The sequence below is a fragment of the Thalassophryne amazonica genome, chromosome 16 (assembly GCF_902500255.1).
Source record: "Thalassophryne amazonica chromosome 16, fThaAma1.1, whole genome shotgun sequence".
Lineage (NCBI taxonomy): Eukaryota > Metazoa > Chordata > Actinopteri > Batrachoidiformes > Batrachoididae > Thalassophryne > Thalassophryne amazonica.
In genome coordinates, this window is record NC_047118.1 from 87,302,004 (window position 1) to 87,321,958 (window position 19,955).

Here is a 19,955-nt window from a genome sequence, read left to right on the forward strand (position 1 = left end):
AACTTGAGTTAGATTCTGCAGACCCGGATAAGTGGAGCAAAATGACTGAATGAACCTCCATCGCAGACTTAAAGTGCTATCACATTACAGAGAAAGATAAAAGTGCAAATACGTCTCACCATTATTATCATATTGCGTTTGACACAGACAGGCTGTAATGGGTCCACTCAGTGTGTGCTGGCATAACCTTCACCTACCTGACGGATCTCTTCACACACTAAGGTGAAAACCCAAAAGTACAGCAAAAACTCCAGAGTGGCTGGTCCGTCCGGGGGTGGAGGCTTGAAGTCCACCAACAAAATGTAGGCAAAGAGGCAGAGGAAGACGAAGTACATCAGCACGTTGCCCAGGAAGCAGGTGACCGGTGCGTTCCAGAACTGCTTCCACCGCGCCACCACAAACGGTCGCTTGGGCTTGGAGGGTAAAGTGTCTGAATTAACAGGACAAAGGAAACATGAATGGTTAAGAAAAATGTCCAAAACCAGCAACACAAAATATGTTGATGTGACACTTTTGAGGAAAACTAATATCATGCATCTGCACAACGCTTAGGACTCATGTTCAGCATCCAGAAAATACTACTAAACAAAAAACATAGATTTAGCAGAAACGTAATGATTATTTCACTCCACGGTGCACAATTTCTGAGCAAACAGACAAGTGGTGATTTTTCTCATGAAGGCAGCAGGAAGTGATCTAAAAAGGGCCAGCCAGGAAACAAACCCACAACCTTCTAGCCGTGAGGCAACAGTGCCAACAACTAATCCACTGTTCCACCAAAACTCTGATATTTGAACATGAACCACATTCACAGTGGAGTGGAGCAAAGTGTTGTGGTTAAATAATAGGTCATGACACACAAACAGGCCCTGCAGTTTATTCAACCAAGAGTCAGGAACACAGGGACAAAGTGGGACCCAGATTGATACCCTGGGCTGGTTTTTATACTTGGACTACAGCACACAAAACTGCAGATTGATGTGATTAGCTGTTCTTTGTTGTCACTAACTGGCATCATATCAGGCTGTCGTGGGTCACAACATCCTGACACATAGGCATTCCAACAAGAGAACAATTTCATACTACAAAACAGATCAGATCTAGGCTTGCATCTCATGTCATGTAAATGACATATTCAGTAACTGGAAAATGTTCACATGTTTATCCAGTGACTTGTCTGAAGAAAAGTTGCTGTGAAAGTGATGATTTAATTGGTACACCAAGGGTGCCATTATATATGCAACCCATCATTGTTTTGGTATTTTTATTTCACTTATGTCATGTTGCAGAGATAAATTTTAAAGCTTTTTTTTATATGTATACAGAAGTCTGATTTACTAAAGCCTGGTATGGAAGTGGAAATGACCTTATTAACCACCAAATCGTGCATCAGCTGCAAATCATGAATTATCTGCAAACAGTTAATTGCAAAATGTGAATACTGAAAAAATATCTTCTAAAACGTGAACGCAGGTCTCGCAAAACGTGTATTCAATTGAATACAAGGTCTGTTAGAAAAGTATCCGACCTTTTTGTTTTTTGCAAAAACCTGATGGATTTGAATCACGTGTGCTTGCATGAGCCAACCTTGAACCTTCGTGCGCATGCGTGAATTTTTTTCACGCATGTTGATTGCGTCAGTTGCTGGCAAGCAGCATTTGTGTGAGGACGTGTGTTGTGCTCTCGGCGGATTTTCATTGCAAGGAAAATGACGCAACGACTGGAGCAGCACTACTGCATCAAATTTTGCCAGAAACTGGGCGACAGCCAGGTGGAAACCATTCGGAAGATTCAGACGGCCTCGTATAGGTTGAAGAAGATTTGCAAATCGTATTCTGTTTTTAATTTACATTTTACACAACATCCCAACTGTTATGGTTTGGACGCGGATTGAGGAGCGATCCAGCGTCTGACTGAACCCAGCGTCAAATAACCAGAAGCAGTTCCAAAAGAAACAAGTTTTTTCCCCTTGTGCTGTACATGAAATACTAAATAAGTCTGGTGAGATGAAGAGGCGGCGCGCTTTCTCAGCGTCTCAACAAATCAGAGCCCGAACGTTTTGGACTCAGGAATTCCGCCGACACCCCCCCAGGTGGCTTTTCCCAGGACTGTACTCTGTGAAGGAGGAACAGAGGTGAGGTTATTCAACACTGTTACCATGAAATATTATTTAGAGGCACACTTATCAGCTACACGTTCAGGTCTGCTTTCGGACTTAGTTCAAAAGGGCTGCTGCTCACAGCTAGTGGAGGATAATCAATCCGCGCGCCACTGCCGTGAGGAGCAAACCAGACAATTTTCACCAATATTTAATTATAGCTGCGCAAAAACGCCAAATTACAATTACAGATGAGCCTTTCAGAATAATCACCTCTGACGTGTGCTGACAGCGTTTGCCTCTCACCCTCGTCCTCCTTCACAGGCGCAATGTCAGAATCTGGAGCGGCCCTCAGCATCCCCAAACGATCGTCACAAGGTCGTATTCTCCGGCAATTCAGCCCTGATCACTGCTGGCTTAAATGTAGCTCTTCATTTCTTCATTGGCGCCAGCTGAGAGTCCTTAGATCTGCACGAGAGTGCAACAGGTGCAGCAGATCACCGTGACAGAGGTGAGAGACTCTTCTGCAGCACACTCTCCCCAGAGATCAGCCCCAAACCACCTGGGAGGAAAATAAACACAAAAACAGCCAAACAATGCCCAGCCAAACCCCCCAACACACAACACCAACTTCATTGATATTGGGGTTGTGTTTGATCCCCTACCAACCAGCAAGAATTCTGTCTCTCACAGACCTGTTAATTTTATTTAAGAAGCCCTCTTATTCTGCACTCTTTACCTGTATTAATTGCACCTGTTTGAACTTGTTACCTGTATAAAAGACACCTGTTCACACACTCAGTCAATCACACTCCAACCTGTCCACCATAGCCAAGACCAAAGAGCTGTCTAACACCAGGGACAAAGTTGTAGACCTGCACAAGGCTGGGATGGACTACAGGACAACAGGCAAGTAGCTTGGTGAGAAGACAAAAACTGTTATGATTATTTATTAGAACGTGGAAGAAACACAAGATGACTGTCAATCTCCCTCGGTCTGGGATTCCATGCAAGATCTCACTTTGTGGGGTAAGGATGATTCTGAGAAAGCTCAGAAGGACCTGGTCAATGACCTGAAGAGAGCTGGGACCACAGTCACAAAGATTACATTAGTAACACATGATGCTGTCATGGTTTAAAATCCTGCAGGGCAGCAAGGTCCCCCTGCTCAAGCCAGCACATGTCCAGGCCTGTTTGAAGTTCACCAGTGACCATCTGGATGATCCAGAGGAGGCATGGGAGAAGGTCATGTGGTCAGATGAGACCAAAATAGAGCTTTTTGGAATCAACTCCACTTGCCGTGTTTAGAGGATGAGAACAACCCCAAGAAGACCATCCTAACCGTGAAGCATGGGGGAGGAAACATCATACTCTGGGGATGCTCTTCTGCAAAAGGGACAGGACGACTGTACCGTAATGAAGGGAGGATGGACGGGGTCATGTATTGCGAGATTTTGGCAAACAACCTCCTTACCTCAGTAAGAGCACTGAAGATGGGTCCTGGCTGGGTCTTCAGCATGACAATGACCACAAACACGCAGTCAGGGCAACTAAGGAGGGGCTCCGTAAGAAGCATTTCAAGGTCCTGGAGTGGCCTGGCCAGTTTCCAGACCTGAACTCAATAGAAAATCTTTGGAGGGAGTTGAAACTCCAAACCTGAAAGATCTAGACAAGATCTGTATGGAGGAGTGGACCAAAAATCCCTGCTGCATTGTGCAAACTTGGTCAAGAACTACAGGAAATGTCTGACCTCTGTAATGGCAAACACATGTTTCTGTACCAATTGTTAAGGTCTGTGTTTCTAGGGAATGCAAATTAATTACACTATGTAACACAATTTTTGTTCCTGACTTCTAAGTGTTATATTTCAAGACTACTCAGTAGTAGTGAAGGTGAATCGAAAATAATACGGTCGCTTGGGCTTGGAGGGTAAAGTGTCTGAATTAACAGGACAAAGGAAACATGAATGGTTAAGAAAAATGTCCAAAACCAGCAACACAAAATATGTTGATGTGACACTTTTGAGGAAAACTAATATCATGCATCTGCACAACGCTTAGGACTCATGTTCAGCATCCAGAAAATACTACTAAACAAAAAACATAGATTTAGCAGAAACGTAATGATTATTTCACTCCACGGTGCACAATTTCTGAGCAAACAGACAAGTGGTGATTTTTCTCATGAAGGCAGCAGGAAGTGATCTAAAAAGGGCCAGCCAGGAAACAAACCCACAACCTTCTAGCCGTGAGGCAACAGTGCCAACAACTAATCCACTGTTCCACCAAAACTCTGATATTTGAACATGAACCACATTCACAGTGGAGTGGAGCAAAGTGTTGTGGTTAAATAATAGGTCATGACACACAAACAGGCCCTGCAGTTTATTCAACCAAGAGTCAGGAACACAGGGACAAAGTGGGACCCAGATTGATACCCTGGGCTGGTTTTTATACTTGGACTACAGCACACAAAACTGCAGATTGATGTGATTAGCTGTTCTTTGTTGTCACTAACTGGCATCATATCAGGCTGTCGTGGGTCACAACATCCTGACACATAGGCATTCCAACAAGAGAACAATTTCATACTACAAAACAGATCAGATCTAGGCTTGCATCTCATGTCATGTAAATGACATATTCAGTAACTGGAAAATGTTCACATGTTTATCCAGTGACTTGTCTGAAGAAAAGTTGCTGTGAAAGTGATGATTTAATTGGTACACCAAGGGTGCCATTATATATGCAACCCATCATTGTTTTGGTATTTTTATTTCACTTATGTCATGTTGCAGAGATAAATTTTAAAGCTTTTTTTTATATGTATACAGAAGTCTGATTTACTAAAGCCTGGTATGGAAGTGGAAATGACCTTATTAACCACCAAATCGTGCATCAGCTGCAAATCATGAATTATCTGCAAACAGTTAATTGCAAAATGTGAATACTGAAAAAATATCTTCTAAAACGTGAACGCAGGTCTCGCAAAACGTGTATTCAATTGAATACAAGGTCTGTTAGAAAAGTATCCGACCTTTTTGTTTTTTGCAAAAACCTGATGGATTTGAATCACGTGTGCTTGCATGAGCCAACCTTGAACCTTCGTGCGCATGCGTGAATTTTTTTCACGCATGTTGATTGCGTCAGTTGCTGGCAAGCAGCATTTGTGTGAGGACGTGTGTTGTGCTCTCGGCGGATTTTCATTGCAAGGAAAATGACGCAACGACTGGAGCAGCACTACTGCATCAAATTTTGCCAGAAACTGGGCGACAGCCAGGTGGAAACCATTCGGAAGATTCAGACGGCCTCGTATAGGTTGAAGAAGATTTGCAAATCGTATTCTGTTTTTAATTTACATTTTACACAACATCCCAACTGTTATGGTTTGGACGCGGATTGAGGAGCGATCCAGCGTCTGACTGAACCCAGCGTCAAATAACCAGAAGCAGTTCCAAAAGAAACAAGTTTTTTCCCCTTGTGCTGTACATGAAATACTAAATAAGTCTGGTGAGATGAAGAGGCGGCGCGCTTTCTCAGCGTCTCAACAAATCAGAGCCCGAACGTTTTGGACTCAGGAATTCCGCCGACACCCCCCCAGGTGGCTTTTCCCAGGACTGTACTCTGTGAAGGAGGAACAGAGGTGAGGTTATTCAACACTGTTACCATGAAATATTATTTAGAGGCACACTTATCAGCTACACGTTCAGGTCTGCTTTCGGACTTAGTTCAAAAGGGCTGCTGCTCACAGCTAGTGGAGGATAATCAATCCGCGCGCCACTGCCGTGAGGAGCAAACCAGACAATTTTCACCAATATTTAATTATAGCTGCGCAAAAACGCCAAATTACAATTACAGATGAGCCTTTCAGAATAATCACCTCTGACGTGTGCTGACAGCGTTTGCCTCTCACCCTCGTCCTCCTTCACAGGCGCAATGTCAGAATCTGGAGCGGCCCTCAGCATCCCCAAACGATCGTCACAAGGTCGTATTCTCCGGCAATTCAGCCCTGATCACTGCTGGCTTAAATGTAGCTCTTCATTTCTTCATTGGCGCCAGCTGAGAGTCCTTAGATCTGCACGAGAGTGCAACAGGTGCAGCAGATCACCGTGACAGAGGTGAGAGACTCTTCTGCAGCACACTCTCCCCAGAGATCAGCCCCAAACCACCTGGGAGGAAAATAAACACAAAAACAGCCAAACAATGCCCAGCCAAACCCCCCAACACACAACACCAACTTCATTGATATTGGGGTTGTGTTTGATCCCCTACCAACCAGCAAGAATTCTGTCTCTCACAGACCTGTTAATTTTTATTTAAGAAGCCCTCTTATTCTGCACTCTTTACCTGTATTAATTGCACCTGTTTGAACTTGTTACCTGTATAAAAGACACCTGTTCACACACTCAGTCAATCACACTCCAACCTGTCCACCATAGCCAAGACCAAAGAGCTGTCTAACACCAGGGACAAAGTTGTAGACCTGCACAAGGCTGGGATGGACTACAGGACAACAGGCAAGTAGCTTGGTGAGAAGACAAAAACTGTTATGATTATTTATTAGAACGTGGAAGAAACACAAGATGACTGTCAATCTCCCTCGGTCTGGGATTCCATGCAAGATCTCACTTTGTGGGGTAAGGATGATTCTGAGAAAGCTCAGAAGGACCTGGTCAATGACCTGAAGAGAGCTGGGACCACAGTCACAAAGATTACATTAGTAACACATGATGCTGTCATGGTTTAAAATCCTGCAGGGCAGCAAGGTCCCCCTGCTCAAGCCAGCACATGTCCAGGCCTGTTTGAAGTTCACCAGTGACCATCTGGATGATCCAGAGGAGGCATGGGAGAAGGTCATGTGGTCAGATGAGACCAAAATAGAGCTTTTTGGAATCAACTCCACTTGCCGTGTTTAGAGGATGAGAACAACCCCAAGAAGACCATCCTAACCGTGAAGCATGGGGGAGGAAACATCATACTCTGGGGATGCTCTTCTGCAAAAGGGACAGGACGACTGTACCGTAATGAAGGGAGGATGGACGGGGTCATGTATTGCGAGATTTTGGCAAACAACCTCCTTACCTCAGTAAGAGCACTGAAGATGGGTCCTGGCTGGGTCTTCAGCATGACAATGACCACAAACACGCAGTCAGGGCAACTAAGGAGGGGCTCCGTAAGAAGCATTTCAAGGTCCTGGAGTGGCCTGGCCAGTTTCCAGACCTGAACTCAATAGAAAATCTTTGGAGGGAGTTGAAACTCCAAACCTGAAAGATCTAGACAAGATCTGTATGGAGGAGTGGACCAAAAATCCCTGCTGCATTGTGCAAACTTGGTCAAGAACTACAGGAAATGTCTGACCTCTGTAATGGCAAACACATGTTTCTGTACCAATTGTTAAGGTCTGTGTTTCTAGGGAATGCAAATTAATTACACTATGTAACACAATTTTTGTTCCTGACTTCTAAGTGTTATATTTCAACTGCTTATGTCTAAAGTCTATGGAAAAATGACTACATTCAGTACAAACTTTGATTTTATTTTTTAATGTTCTAGAAAGTTCTAAAAGTTTCTTGAAATTTCTAGATGATTCTGGAAACTTGTAGAAAATTCTGGACAGTTCTAGTAGTTAAAGAATATTCTAGAAGACTACTCAGTAGTAGTGAAGGTGAATCGAAAATATTCTTGAAAACAGACAAATTTCAAAATATCATTGTCCTGATCACAGAAGCAAAGTTTCTGTGGAATAACAGCTATTTTCTATTTATTTAAGGCATAACAGGTTAGGAAAACACACTGTGTACCCAAGAACAAAACAAAAATAAAAATTTGTTACATAGTGTTATTTAAAAATCACACAAGGTGATTTCTGGATTGTTGAAGTGTACCTACGATGAAATTACAGACCTCTCCATTCTTTGTAGGTGAAAAACCTGCAAAATTGACAGTGGATCAAATACTTATATCACCCACCGTAATAAAATCTAGTTCACTGGTGCTAGATTTAACATGCACAAACACACACACAAACACACACACTCACGCACACACAAACACACACGTGCACACAGAAACAAACACACACATACACATGCATACTCGCACACACACAAACACACGTATGCACATATACATACACAAACACATGCACACACACAAATACACGCAAACAGACACACACACACACGGACATGCACACGCAAACAGACACACACACAAATACACACATGCACACACAAACACATGTATGTACACAGAAACAAACACACACACACACAAACATGCACGCACACACACAGACACACACAGACACACACACACACATGCACACAAACACACACCAGGTTTCACACAGACTACATGCAGACTGTCACTGAACATGTATGTGGTTCCCTGAGTTCCTGCTGGTCAATTAAATCAAATAAAATCAAATCAATTTTATTTATATAGCGCCAAATCACAACAGTTGCCCCAAGGCGCTTTATATTGCAAGGCAAAAGCCATACAATAATTACAGAAAAACCCCAACGGTCAAAACGACCCCCTATGAGCAAGCACTTGGCGACAGTGGGAAGGAAAAACTCCCTTTTAACAGGAAGAAACCTCCAGCAGAACCAGGCTCAGGGAGGGGCAGTCTTCTGCTGGGACTGGTTGGGGCTGAGGGGAGAGAACCAGGAAAAAGACATGCTGTGGAGGGGAGCAGAGATCAATCACAAATGATTAAATGCAGAGTGGTGCATACAGAGCAAAAAGAGAAAGAAACACTCAGTGCATCATGGGAACCCCCAGCAGTCTAAGTCTATAGCAGCATAACTAAGGGATGGTTCAGGGTCACCTGATCCAGCCCTAACTATAAGCTTTAGCAAAAAGGAAAGTTTTAAGCCTAATCTTAAAAGTAGAGAGGGTGTCTGTCTCCCTAATCCGAATTGGGAGCTGGTTCCACAGGAGAGGAGCCTGAAAGCTGAAGGCTCTGCCTCCCATTCTACTCTTAAAAACCCTAGGAACTACAAGTAAGCCTGCAGTCTGAGAGCGAAGCGCTCTATTGGGGTGATATGGTACTAAGAGGTCCCTAAGATAAGATGGGACGTGATTATTCAAAACCTTATAAGTAAGAAGAAGAATTTTAAATTCTATTCTAGAATTAACAGGAAGCCAATGCAGAGAGGCCAATATGGGCGAAATATGCTCTCTCCTTCTAGTCCCTGTCAGTACTCTAGCTGTTTGTTGTGATTTGGCACTATATATATGTGCTCTGATGTCACTGTTTATCTCCATAGAAACTACCCAAACAATCTTTCATACTGTTTAAAGGGACATTATAGTGTTGTGGTGGAAATTACGGCAATAGTGTGGGACAACTACATTTTGTTTAAAAAAATCACAACAATTGTATGACATTGAATACCCCAATTATGGTTTGATTATTTTACTGATATTTTATTCAGAGATATTTTAAAACATTAGAAAAAACGTTTCTTTACCATTCATTTTTATCATTGAAGATCAAAAGTCTGGGTGTGGGACAAGCACAAAATGGCAATATTTGCATATAATGATGCTGAAAAAAGGTGAAAAAGTCATCATAGACTACTAGAACAAATTTCTTAACACACCTTCATTGTAAAGATAACTATAAAAGTGTGAAATTTCCCCTTTTTTCTGTTTTTCATACAATATGATCAAAGGACATAATAAGTGCCCGTAGTCTAAGAATCACCCATAAATGCATGAATTAGTTTTTCAGCATCACTCTGAGACAAGACCTTTCTAATTTTAGAGATATTACGCAAATGTAAAAAGGCAGTCCTACATATTTGCTTAATATGTGCATTGAAGGACATATCCTGATCAAAAATGACTCCAAGATTTCTCACAGTATTACTAGAGGTCAGGGTAATGCCATCCAGAGTAAGGATCTGGTTAGACACCATGTTTCTAAGATTTGTGGGGCCAAGTACAATAACTTCAGTTTTATCTGAATTTAAAAGCAGGAAATTAGAGGTCATCCATGTCTTTATGTCTGTAAGACATTCCTGCAGTTTAACTAACTGGTGTGTGTCCTCTGGCTTCATGGATAGATAAAGCTGGGTATCATCTGCGTAACAATGAAAATTTAAGCAATGCTTTCTAATAATACTGCCTAAGGGAAGCATGTATAAAGTGAATAAAATTGGTCCTAGCACAGAACCTTGTGGAACTCCATAATTAACCTTAGTCTTTGAAGAAGACTCCCCATTTACATGAACAAATTGTAATCTATTAGATAAATATGATTCAAACCACCGCAGCGCAGTGCCTTTAATACCTATGGCATGTTCTAATCTCTGTAATAAAATTTTATGGTCAACAGTATCAAAAGCAGCACTGAGGTCTAACAGGACAAGCACAGAGATGAGTCCACTGTCTGAGGCCATAAGAAGATCATTTGTAACCTTCACTAATGATGTTTCTGTACTATGATGAATTCTGAAACCTGACTGAAACTCTTCAAATAGACCATTCCTCTGCAGATGATCAGTTAGCTGTTTTACAACTACCCTTTCAAGAATTTTTGAGAGAAAAGGAAGGTTGGAGATTGGCCTATAATTAGCTAAGATAGCTGGGTCAAGTGATGGCTTTTTAAGTAATGGTTTAATTACTGCCACCTTAAAAGCCTGTGGTACACAGCCAACTAATAAAGATAGATTGATCATATTTAAGATCGAAGCATTAATTAATGGTAGGGCTTCCTTGAGCAGCCTGGTAGGAATGGGGTCTAATAGACATGTTGATGGTTTGGAGGAAGTGACTGGTTTGGAGGAAGAACAATTGGAGAGAAAGAGTCTAACCAAATACCAGCATTACTGAAAGCAGCCAAAGATAACGATATGTCTTTGGGATGGTTATGAGTAATTTTTTCTCTAATAGTTAAAATTTTATTAGCAAAGAAAGTCATGAAGTCATTACTAGTTAAAGTTAAAGGAATACTCGGCTCAATAGAGCTCTGACTCTTTGTCAGCCTGGCTACAGTGCTGAAAAGAAACCTGGGGTTGTTCTTATTTTCTTCAATTAGTGATGAGTAGTAAGATGTCCTAGCGTTACGGAGGGCTTTTTTATAGAGCAACAGACTCTTTTTCCAGGCTAAGTGAAGATCTTCTAAATTAATGAGACGCCATTTCCTCTCCAACTTACGGGTTATCTGCTTTAAGCTGCGAGTTTGTGAGGTATACCACGGAGTCAGGCACTTCTGATTTAAGGCTCTCTTTTTCAGAGGAGCTACAGCATCCAAAGTTGTGCTCAATGAGGATGTAAAACTACTGACGAGATAATCTATCTCACTCAGAGTTTAGGTAGCTACTCTGCCCTGTGTTGGTATATGGCATTGGAGAACATAACAAAGAAGGAATCATATCCTTAAACCTAGATGGTCAATGGTTAAATGTCTAAGGAAATTGTGCAAGACAATAGATCAGAATGACTAAAAACACAGAAATGTGCCAATTTAAGGAAAGATTTCAAACATATAGCAACGATCTGAATTCTGTGCCTGAAGACATTCAGCAGAGAGCGAACAGAGCCAAACGCTCTCCCACGGAAAGTGACCAGCGAGTGCATGGGATCCGACCCACCTTTCAGGTGTTCTGTCACAGACCTGGACTCCTCCATGTCCTCCTCACTGTGACAACAAACATAATAAGGGACTTTAGTCACACTGAGACAGAAAACAATCACATTCATTCACTCTGACTGTATTTACTTGACATCCAAGTCGGGGAAGATGGTGGCATTATTGTCCCAACCAATGCCGACCTGTACGGGCTTCACCTCCTCTTCAGGTTTCCTGTAACATACAGACAGACAGACCTTGGTACATTTTGTTTGTTAGTTGGCTCTGTCCCTGGTACATTTTGTTAGTTGGCTCTGACCCTGGTACCTTTTTTTGTTAGTTGGCTCTAACTCCGGTACCTTTTGTTGTTTAGTTGGCTCTGACATTGGTACCTTTTGTTTGTTAGTTGGCTCTGTCCCTGGTACATTTTGTTCATTGGCTCTGACCCTGGTACCTTTTGTTGGTTAGTTGGCTGTGCCCCTGCTACATTTTGTTAGTTGGATCTGACCCTGGTACCTTTTTTGTCAGCTGGCTCTAACTAAGGGAGCTTTTGTTGGTTAGTTAGCTCTGACCTTGGTGCCTTGTGTTGGTTACTTGGCTCTGACCCTGGAACCTTTTCTTTGTTAGTTGGCTCTGTCCTTGGTACATTTTCTTTGTTAGTTGGCTCTGACCTTGGTACATTTTGTTTGTTAGTTGGCTCTGACTCTGGTACCTTTTGTTTGTTAGTTGGCTCTGACTCTGGTACCTTTTGTTGGTTACTTGGCACTGACTCTGGTACCTTTTGTTTGTTAGTTGGTTCTGTCCCTGGTACCTTTTGTTCGTTGGCTCTGACCCTGGTACCTTTTTTGTGAGTTGGCTCTAACTCTGGTACCTTTTATTGGTTAGTTGGCTCTGACCTTGGTACATTTTGTTTGTTAGTGGGCTCTGACTCAGGTTCCTTTTGTTTGTTAGTTGGACCTGACCTTGGTACCTTTTTTTGTTTGTTAGCTGGCTTTGACTCTGGTACCTTTTGTTTGTTAGTGGCTCTGACTTTGGCACCCTTTGTTTGATAGTTGGCTGTGCCCCTGCTATGTTTTGTTAGTTGGATCTGACCCTGGTACCTTTTTTTGTTAGCTGGCTCTAACTAAGGGAGCTTTTGTTGGTTAGTTAGCTCTGACCTTGGTGCCTTGTGTTGGTTACTTGGCTCTGACCCTGGAACCTTTTCTTTGTTAGTTGGCTCTGTCCCTGGTACATTTTCTTTGTTAGTTGGCTCTGACCTTGGTACATTTTGTTTGTTAGTTGGCTCTGACTCTGGTACCTTTTGTTTGTTAGTTGGCTCTGACTCTGGTACCTTTTGTTTGATAGTTGGCTCTGTCCCTGGTACATTCTGTTAGTTGGCTCTGACCCTGGTACCTTTTTTGTTCATTGACTCTAACTCCGGTACCTTTTGTTGTTTAGTTGGCTCTGACATTGGTACATTTTGTTTGTTAGTTGGCTCTGACTCAGGTTCCCTTTGTTTGTTACTTGGATCTGAGCTTGGTACCTTTTTTTGTTTGTTAGTTGGCTCTGACATTGGTACCTTTTGTTTGTTAGTTGGCTCTGTCGCTGGTACATTTTCCTCAATGGCTCTGACCCTGGTACATTTTTTTTTTGTGAGCTGGCTCTAACTCTGGTACCTTTTATTGGTTAGTTGGCTCTTACCTTGGTACATTTTGTTTGTTAGTGTGCTCTGACTCAGGTGGCTTTTGTTTGTTAGTTGGCTCTGACCTTGGTATCTTTTGTTTGTTAGTTGGCTCTGTCCCTGGTACCTTTTTTGTTAGTTGGCTCTAACTCGCACCTTTTGTTGGTTAGTTGGTCTGACTCTGGCACCTTTTGTTTGTTAGTTGGCTCTGACCTTGGTACATTTTGTTTGTTAGCTGGCTCTGACTCTGGCACCTTTTGTTGGTTAGTTGGTTCTGAACCTGGTACATTTTGTTAGTTAGCTCTGACTCGAGTACCTTTTGTTTGTTAGTAAGTAAGTAAGTAATGTTTATTTATATAGCCCCTTTCACAGACAAGGAAAGTCACAAGGTGCTTCACAAAAGACACACACAGATAAAAATTCTGAGAATAAAAGACAATGTACATCACAATAAAATAACTCTAAGACACACACAGTGGTCATAAAACAGCCCTCTTACTACTAAGGTTTGAATGCCTGGAGAAACAGATGTGTTTTAAGTTTGCTCTTAAAAACATTGACAGAATCCAGTGAACGAAGAGACAAAGGGAGATCATTCCAGAGCCTCGGCGCAACGGCCTGGAAAGAGCGATCTCCTTGGGTCTTAAAGTGGGTATGAGGGACCCTCAGAAGGTTCTGATCCACTGACCTCAGGCTCTGAGCGGGAGCGTAGGGACATAACAGGCCTCTAATGTAGGAGGGAGCCTGGCCATGCAAAGCTCTAAAAGTCAACACTAGGATCTTAAAATGGAAACGCAGCGACACTGGGAGCCAATGAAGAGACTTTAAAATAGAAGAGATATGAGTCCTTCTGCGAGACAGCAGCCTTGCTGCAGAATTTTGAACCTGTTGCAGACGGGACAGCTCCTTTTTGTTCAGATAGGAAAACAAACTGTTGCAGTAGTCCACACGAGAAGATACAAAGGCATGAATAATCAACTCAAGAAATATTCCTCAACTGGTAGAAACAGTTTTTGGTTAGCTGCTTGGAATGATGCTCAAATGACATTTCTTTATCATAGATAACTCCTAGGTTTCTCAGGCTAGATTTTGCAGATGAGCTCAAAAGACCTAAACACTGTTTAATCCCCGGAATGACATCATCGGGGGCAACCACCAGCACCTCGATTTTATCCGAATTTAACTTCAGCGAATTTGCACATTTTATTTTCTCAAGGCAGTTCAGTAGAGAGTCCAATTTCTGGATCTCAGGGGCTTTAAATGAGCTGTAAATTTGGATGTCATCAGTAAATAAATGATAAGAAACATCAACGAACTCCTGGATAATCTTTCCCAAGGGGAAAACATAGAGCAAAAACAAAATTGGCCCCAAAACAGACCCCTGGGGTACACCACACGTCAAACTGGCACAGTCAGAAATGATCTGATTTGCAGTGACACTAAAGCTACGACCTGACAAATAAGAGATGAACCATGCTAGAACAGTCCCTGACAAACCAACCAAATTGCGTACTCTTGTTTGCAGGATTTTATGATCGACAATGTCAAATGTGGAGGAGAGGTCTAATAGGACTAGAATGGTGCATTTTCCGCAGACATCAAAATATCACTAGATACTTTCAGTAGGGTGGTTTCCGTAGAGTGATGCCAGCGGAAACGAGACTGATAGGTGTCAAACATGTTGGAAGTCACTAAGAAGGAAATTAGCTGATCATAAACCACCTGGAAGTTTGGAGATAGGTCGGACGTTTTTCAGATCAGAAAGGTCCAGATTAGACTTTTTGAGAAGTGGTTCCACAAATGCGTGTTTAAAAGAGCTGGGGAATACACCAGAAGACAGGGAGGCATTTATGAACTTGGTAACCCAGGCACCAATGACATCAAATACATTAACAAAGAGTCTACATGGTAGAACATCAGAAGGACATACAGAGGGCTTCATCCTGGATATCAAGGCTGAGATATCAGCCTGTGTTACAGGATTAAAAAAGGACCATGTACAAGGAGAAGGCTCAACAACATCAGGGACACAGTATGTGTGCAATGGGAGATTAGATTTGATGTCCTGAATTTTTCAGACAAAAAAACCTAAGAAAACCATTGCTGTCAGCTTTGCAGGATACAGGTGTTAATGGAGCAACAGGACACACAATAGAGCTGATAGTGTCAAACAGCACCTGGGGTTTTTTCTTATTTAAGATGATAAACTGACGAAAATATTCAGATCTGGCATTTTAAGATGATAAACTGACGAAAATATTCAGATCTGGCATTTTTTTCTCATTTCATTTAAAGAGGACATAAATTCCCTGAGGTGCAACCTATGGACCTCAAGTTTAGAAGACTTCCACAAACGCTCAGTTTTCCGACATTGTCGCTTCAAATCTCGGATACAGTCATTAAGCCAACGATTTGTAGTCTTCTTAGTCACCAAGTTGGATTTAAAAGGTGCAACCTCATCCAAAATGGATTCACAATGACTGTTGAAAGTGTGAAGAAGGCTGTCCACATTATGACACTCCATGAACAGCTTAGAGTCAAACCTGGCTGAGAAACCAGCTGCAGTGTTCTCAGCGATGATGACCTAATCTCAGATCGCACAGGCTCAGGAGTGAAAGAAAAATCAAATAAAACACACCAATGGTCGCTCACGTGAACATCCTCTATACAGAGGTTGGCAACATTAAGGTCAAGAGAGAAAACCAAGTCAAGAGTGTGACCAGAAACATGCTGCTCAAGATTAAAAGTCTCAGTCAATGTTAAAAGTTCCATTGCAGTGGAAGAAGTGCTGTCTTCAACATGAATATTAAAATCACCAATAATTAAAACGTTTTCCAACTTAATTATTGATGATAAAATGTCACTAAAGTCCTTTAAAAAGACAGCAGCATGTCCAGGAGGGGGATAAATCAGCACAAAATAAAAAGAGTCAGCAGAACCAACTTTAAAGACCTGAGATTCAAAGGAGGGGAAGGTTTGAGTGTTCATCACTCTGCAAGTGAAGCTGTTCCTGAAGACCACTGCGAGACCTCCTCTTCGATGAGAGGGGTGGGGCATCCCAAAAACAGAGCATCCATCAGGACAGAGTTCATTTAAAGGAATAAACTCCCCTTCTCTCTGCCATGTCTCCGTGAGGAACAAAAAATCCAAGTTACGCCTGATAAAACGTTCATTCGGGGAAAAAGATTTGTTTGCAATTGAGTGCACATTCAACAGACCCATCCGAGACGAGGGTGACGTCACAGTCTTCCCATCAGCTGGGCACAGCGGGATTGGACAAAGGCACGCGACGCGGCTACGCGGTCTCCAGTCACGTCTGGAAGTCACACGTCGGCCGAAAGGTGCAGACACAGGAAGAAACGAAAGCGAAACTCTCCAGCAGTCCCAACTCCAGCATCCCACCGGCTCTGGAACACCGGCCGCGAAGACACCGGCAGATGGCGACGAGGATGCACCGACACCACAGTGCACCTCGAGGAGAGGAATCGCCCGTAAACACCGGTAATCCAGCATGGTGGACCGCAGAAAAAACCTGTCTACGCTTCACTTGGATGCCGGATAGAATGCCTCGCTTCATCCACCTCTAACTCTGTTAGTTTGCTCTGTTCCTGGTACATTTTGTTAGTTGGCTCTGACCCTGGTACCAGTTTTTATTAGTTGGCTCTAACTCTGGTACATTTTGATGGTTAGTTGGCTCTGACCTTGGTTCATTTTGTTTGTTAATTGGCTCTGACCTTGGGACCTTTTGTTTCTTGGTTGGCTGTGACTCAGGAACCTTTGGTTGGTTACCTGACTCTGACTCTGGTACCTTTTGTTTGTTAGTTGGCTCTGACTCTGGTACATTTTGTCGTTTAGTTGGCTCTGTCCCTCGTACCTTTTGTCTGTTAGTTGGCTCTGACTCTGGTACCTTTTGTCTGTTAGTTGGCTCTGACTCTGGTACATTCTGTTTGTGAGTTGGCTCTGTCCCTCAGACCTTTTGTTGGTTAGTTGGCTCTGAGTCTGGTACATTTTGTTGTTTAGTTGGCTCTGTCCGTCGTACCTTTTGTTTGGTAGTTGGCTCTGACTCTCGTACCTTTTGTTTGGTAGTTGGCTCTGAGTCTGGTACATTCTGTTGTTTAGTTGGCTCAGTCCGTCGTACCTTTTGTTTGTTAGTTGGCTCTGACTCTGGTACATTTTGTTTGTTAGTTGGCTCTGTCCCTCGTACCTTTTGTTTGTTAGTTGGCTCTGACTCTGGTACATTTTGTTGTTTAGTTGGCTCTGTCCCTCGTAGCTTTTGTTGGTTAGTTGACTCTGAGTCTGGTACATTTTGTTGTTTAGTTGGCTCTGTCCATCGTACCTTTTGTTTGTTAGTTGGCTCTGACTCTGGTACCATTTGTTTGTTAGTTGGCTCTGACTCTGGTACATTCTGTTTGTGAGTTGGCTCTGTCCCTCAGACCTTTTGTTGGTTAGTTGGCTCTGAGTCTGGTACATTTTGTTGTTTAGTTGGCTCTGTCCGTCGTACCTTTTGTTTGGTAGTTGGCTCTGACTCTGGTACCTTTTGTTTGGTAGTTGGCTCTGAGTCTGGTACATTTTGTTGTTTAGTTGGCTCAGTCCGTCGTACCTTTTGTTTGTTAGTTGGCTCTGACTCTGGTACATTTTGTTTGTTAGTTGGCTCTGTCCCTCGTACCTTTCGTTTGTTAGTTGGCTCTGACTCTGGTACCTTTTGTTGTTTAGTTGGCTCTGTCCCTCGTACCTTTTGTTTGTTAGTTGGCTCTGACTCTGGTACATTTTGTTGTTTAGTTGGCTCTGTCCGTCGTACCTTTTGTTTGGTAGTTGGCTCTGACTCTGGTACCTTTTGTTTGTTAGTTGGCTCTGACTCTGGTACCTTTTGTTTGTTAGTTGGCTCTGAGTCTGGTACATTTTGTTGCTTAGTTGGCTCAGTCCATCGTACCTTTTGTTGGTTAATTGGCTATGACTCTGGTACCTTTTGTTTGTTAGTTGGCTCTGACTCTGGTACATTCTGTTTGTGAGTTGGCTCTGTCCCTCGTACCTTTTGTTGCTTAGTTGGCTCTGTCCCTCATACCTTTTGTTTGTTAGTTGGCTCTGACTCTGGTACATTTTGTTGTTTAGTTGGCTCTGTCCCTCGTAGCTTTTGTTGGTTAGTTGGCTCTGACTCTGGTACATTTTGTTTGGTAGTTGGCTCTCGTACATTTTGTTTGTTAGTTGGCTCTGACTCTGGTACGTTTTGTTTGTTAGTTGGCTCTGACTCTGGTACCTTTTGTTTGTTATTTGGCTCTGTCCCTCGTACCTTTTGTTTGTTAGTTGGCTCTGACTCTGGTACCTTTTGTTTGTTAGTTGGCTCTGACTCAGGTACCTTTTGTTTGTTAGTTGGCTCTGAGTCTGGTACATTTTGTTGTTTAGTTGGCTCAGTCCGTCGTACCTTTTGTTGGTTAGTTGGCTGTGACTCTGGTACCTTTTGTTTGTTAGTTGACTCTGTCCCTCGTACCTTTTGTTTGTAAGTTGGCTATGATCTGGTACCTTTTGTTTGTTAGTTGGCTCTGACTCTGGTACCTTTTGTTTGTTAGTTGGCTCTGACTCTGGTACCTTTTGTTTGTTAGTTGGCTCTGACTCTGGTACATTCTTTTTGTGAGTTGGCTCTGTCCCTCGTACCTTTTGTTGCTTAGTTGGCTCTGACTCTGGTACATTCTGTTTGTGAGTTGGCTCCGTCCCTCGTACCTTTTGTTGCTTAGTTGGCTCTGACTCTGGTACCGTTTGTTTGTTAGTTGGCTCTGTCTCTCGTACCTTTTGTTTGTTAGTTGGCTCTGACTCTGGTACATTTTGTTGTTTAGTTGGCTCTGTCCCTTGTAGCATTTGTTGGTTAGTTGGCTCTGACTCTGGTACCTTTTGTTTGGTAGTTGGCTCTGACTCTGGTACATTTTGCCTGGTAGTTGGCTCTGTCCCTCGTACCTTTTGTTTGTTAGTTGGCTCTGAGTCTGGTACATTTTGTTGTGTAGTTGGCTCTGTCCGTCGTACCTTTTGTTTGTTAGTTGGCTCTGACTCTGGCACCTTTTGTTTGTTAGTTGGCTCTGACTCAGGTACCTTTTGTTTGTTAGTTGGCTCTGACTCTGGTACATTCTGTTTGTGAGTTGGCTCTGTCCCTCAGACCTTTTGTTTGTTAGTTGGCTCTGACTCTGGTACATTCTCTTTGTGAGTTGGCTCTGTCCCTCAGACCTTTTGTTGGTTAGTTGGCTCTGAGTCTGGTACATTTTGTTGTTTAGTTGGCTCTGTCCGTCGTACCTTTTGTTTGGTAGTTGGCTCTGACTCTGGTACCTTTTGTTTGTTAGTTGGCTCTGACTCTGGTACCTTTTATTTGTTAGTTGGCTCTGAGTCTGGTACATTTTGTTGTTTAGTTGGCTCAGTCCGTCGTACCTTTTGTTGGTTAGTTGGCTGTGACTCTGGTACCTTTTGTTTGTTAGTTGACTCTGTCCCTCGTACCTTTTGTTTGTAAGTTGGCTATGATCTGGTACCTTTTGTTTGTTAGTTGGCTCTGACTCTGGTACATTCTTTTTGTGAGTTGGCTCTGTCCCTCGTACCTTTTGTTGCTTAGTTGGCTCTGACTCTGGTACATTCTGTTTG

At 42.7% G+C, this 19,955-nt stretch overlaps 1 protein-coding gene across 1 annotated transcript in view; it reads right to left on the minus strand.

Annotated features, from left to right (window-relative positions):
• trpm4a (transient receptor potential cation channel, subfamily M, member 4a) overlaps positions 1-19,955 on the minus strand; it is a 505,210-nt gene that overhangs the window by 117,772 nt on the left and 367,483 nt on the right. The window contains exons 17-19 of the mRNA XM_034189807.1: positions 11,831-11,914; positions 11,703-11,749; positions 198-430 (exon numbers count right to left, since the gene is read on the minus strand). Coding sequence (XP_034045698.1) covers positions 198-430; positions 11,703-11,749; positions 11,831-11,914 — 364 coding nt within the window. The remainder of the gene's footprint in view (positions 1-197; positions 431-11,702; positions 11,750-11,830; positions 11,915-19,955) is intronic.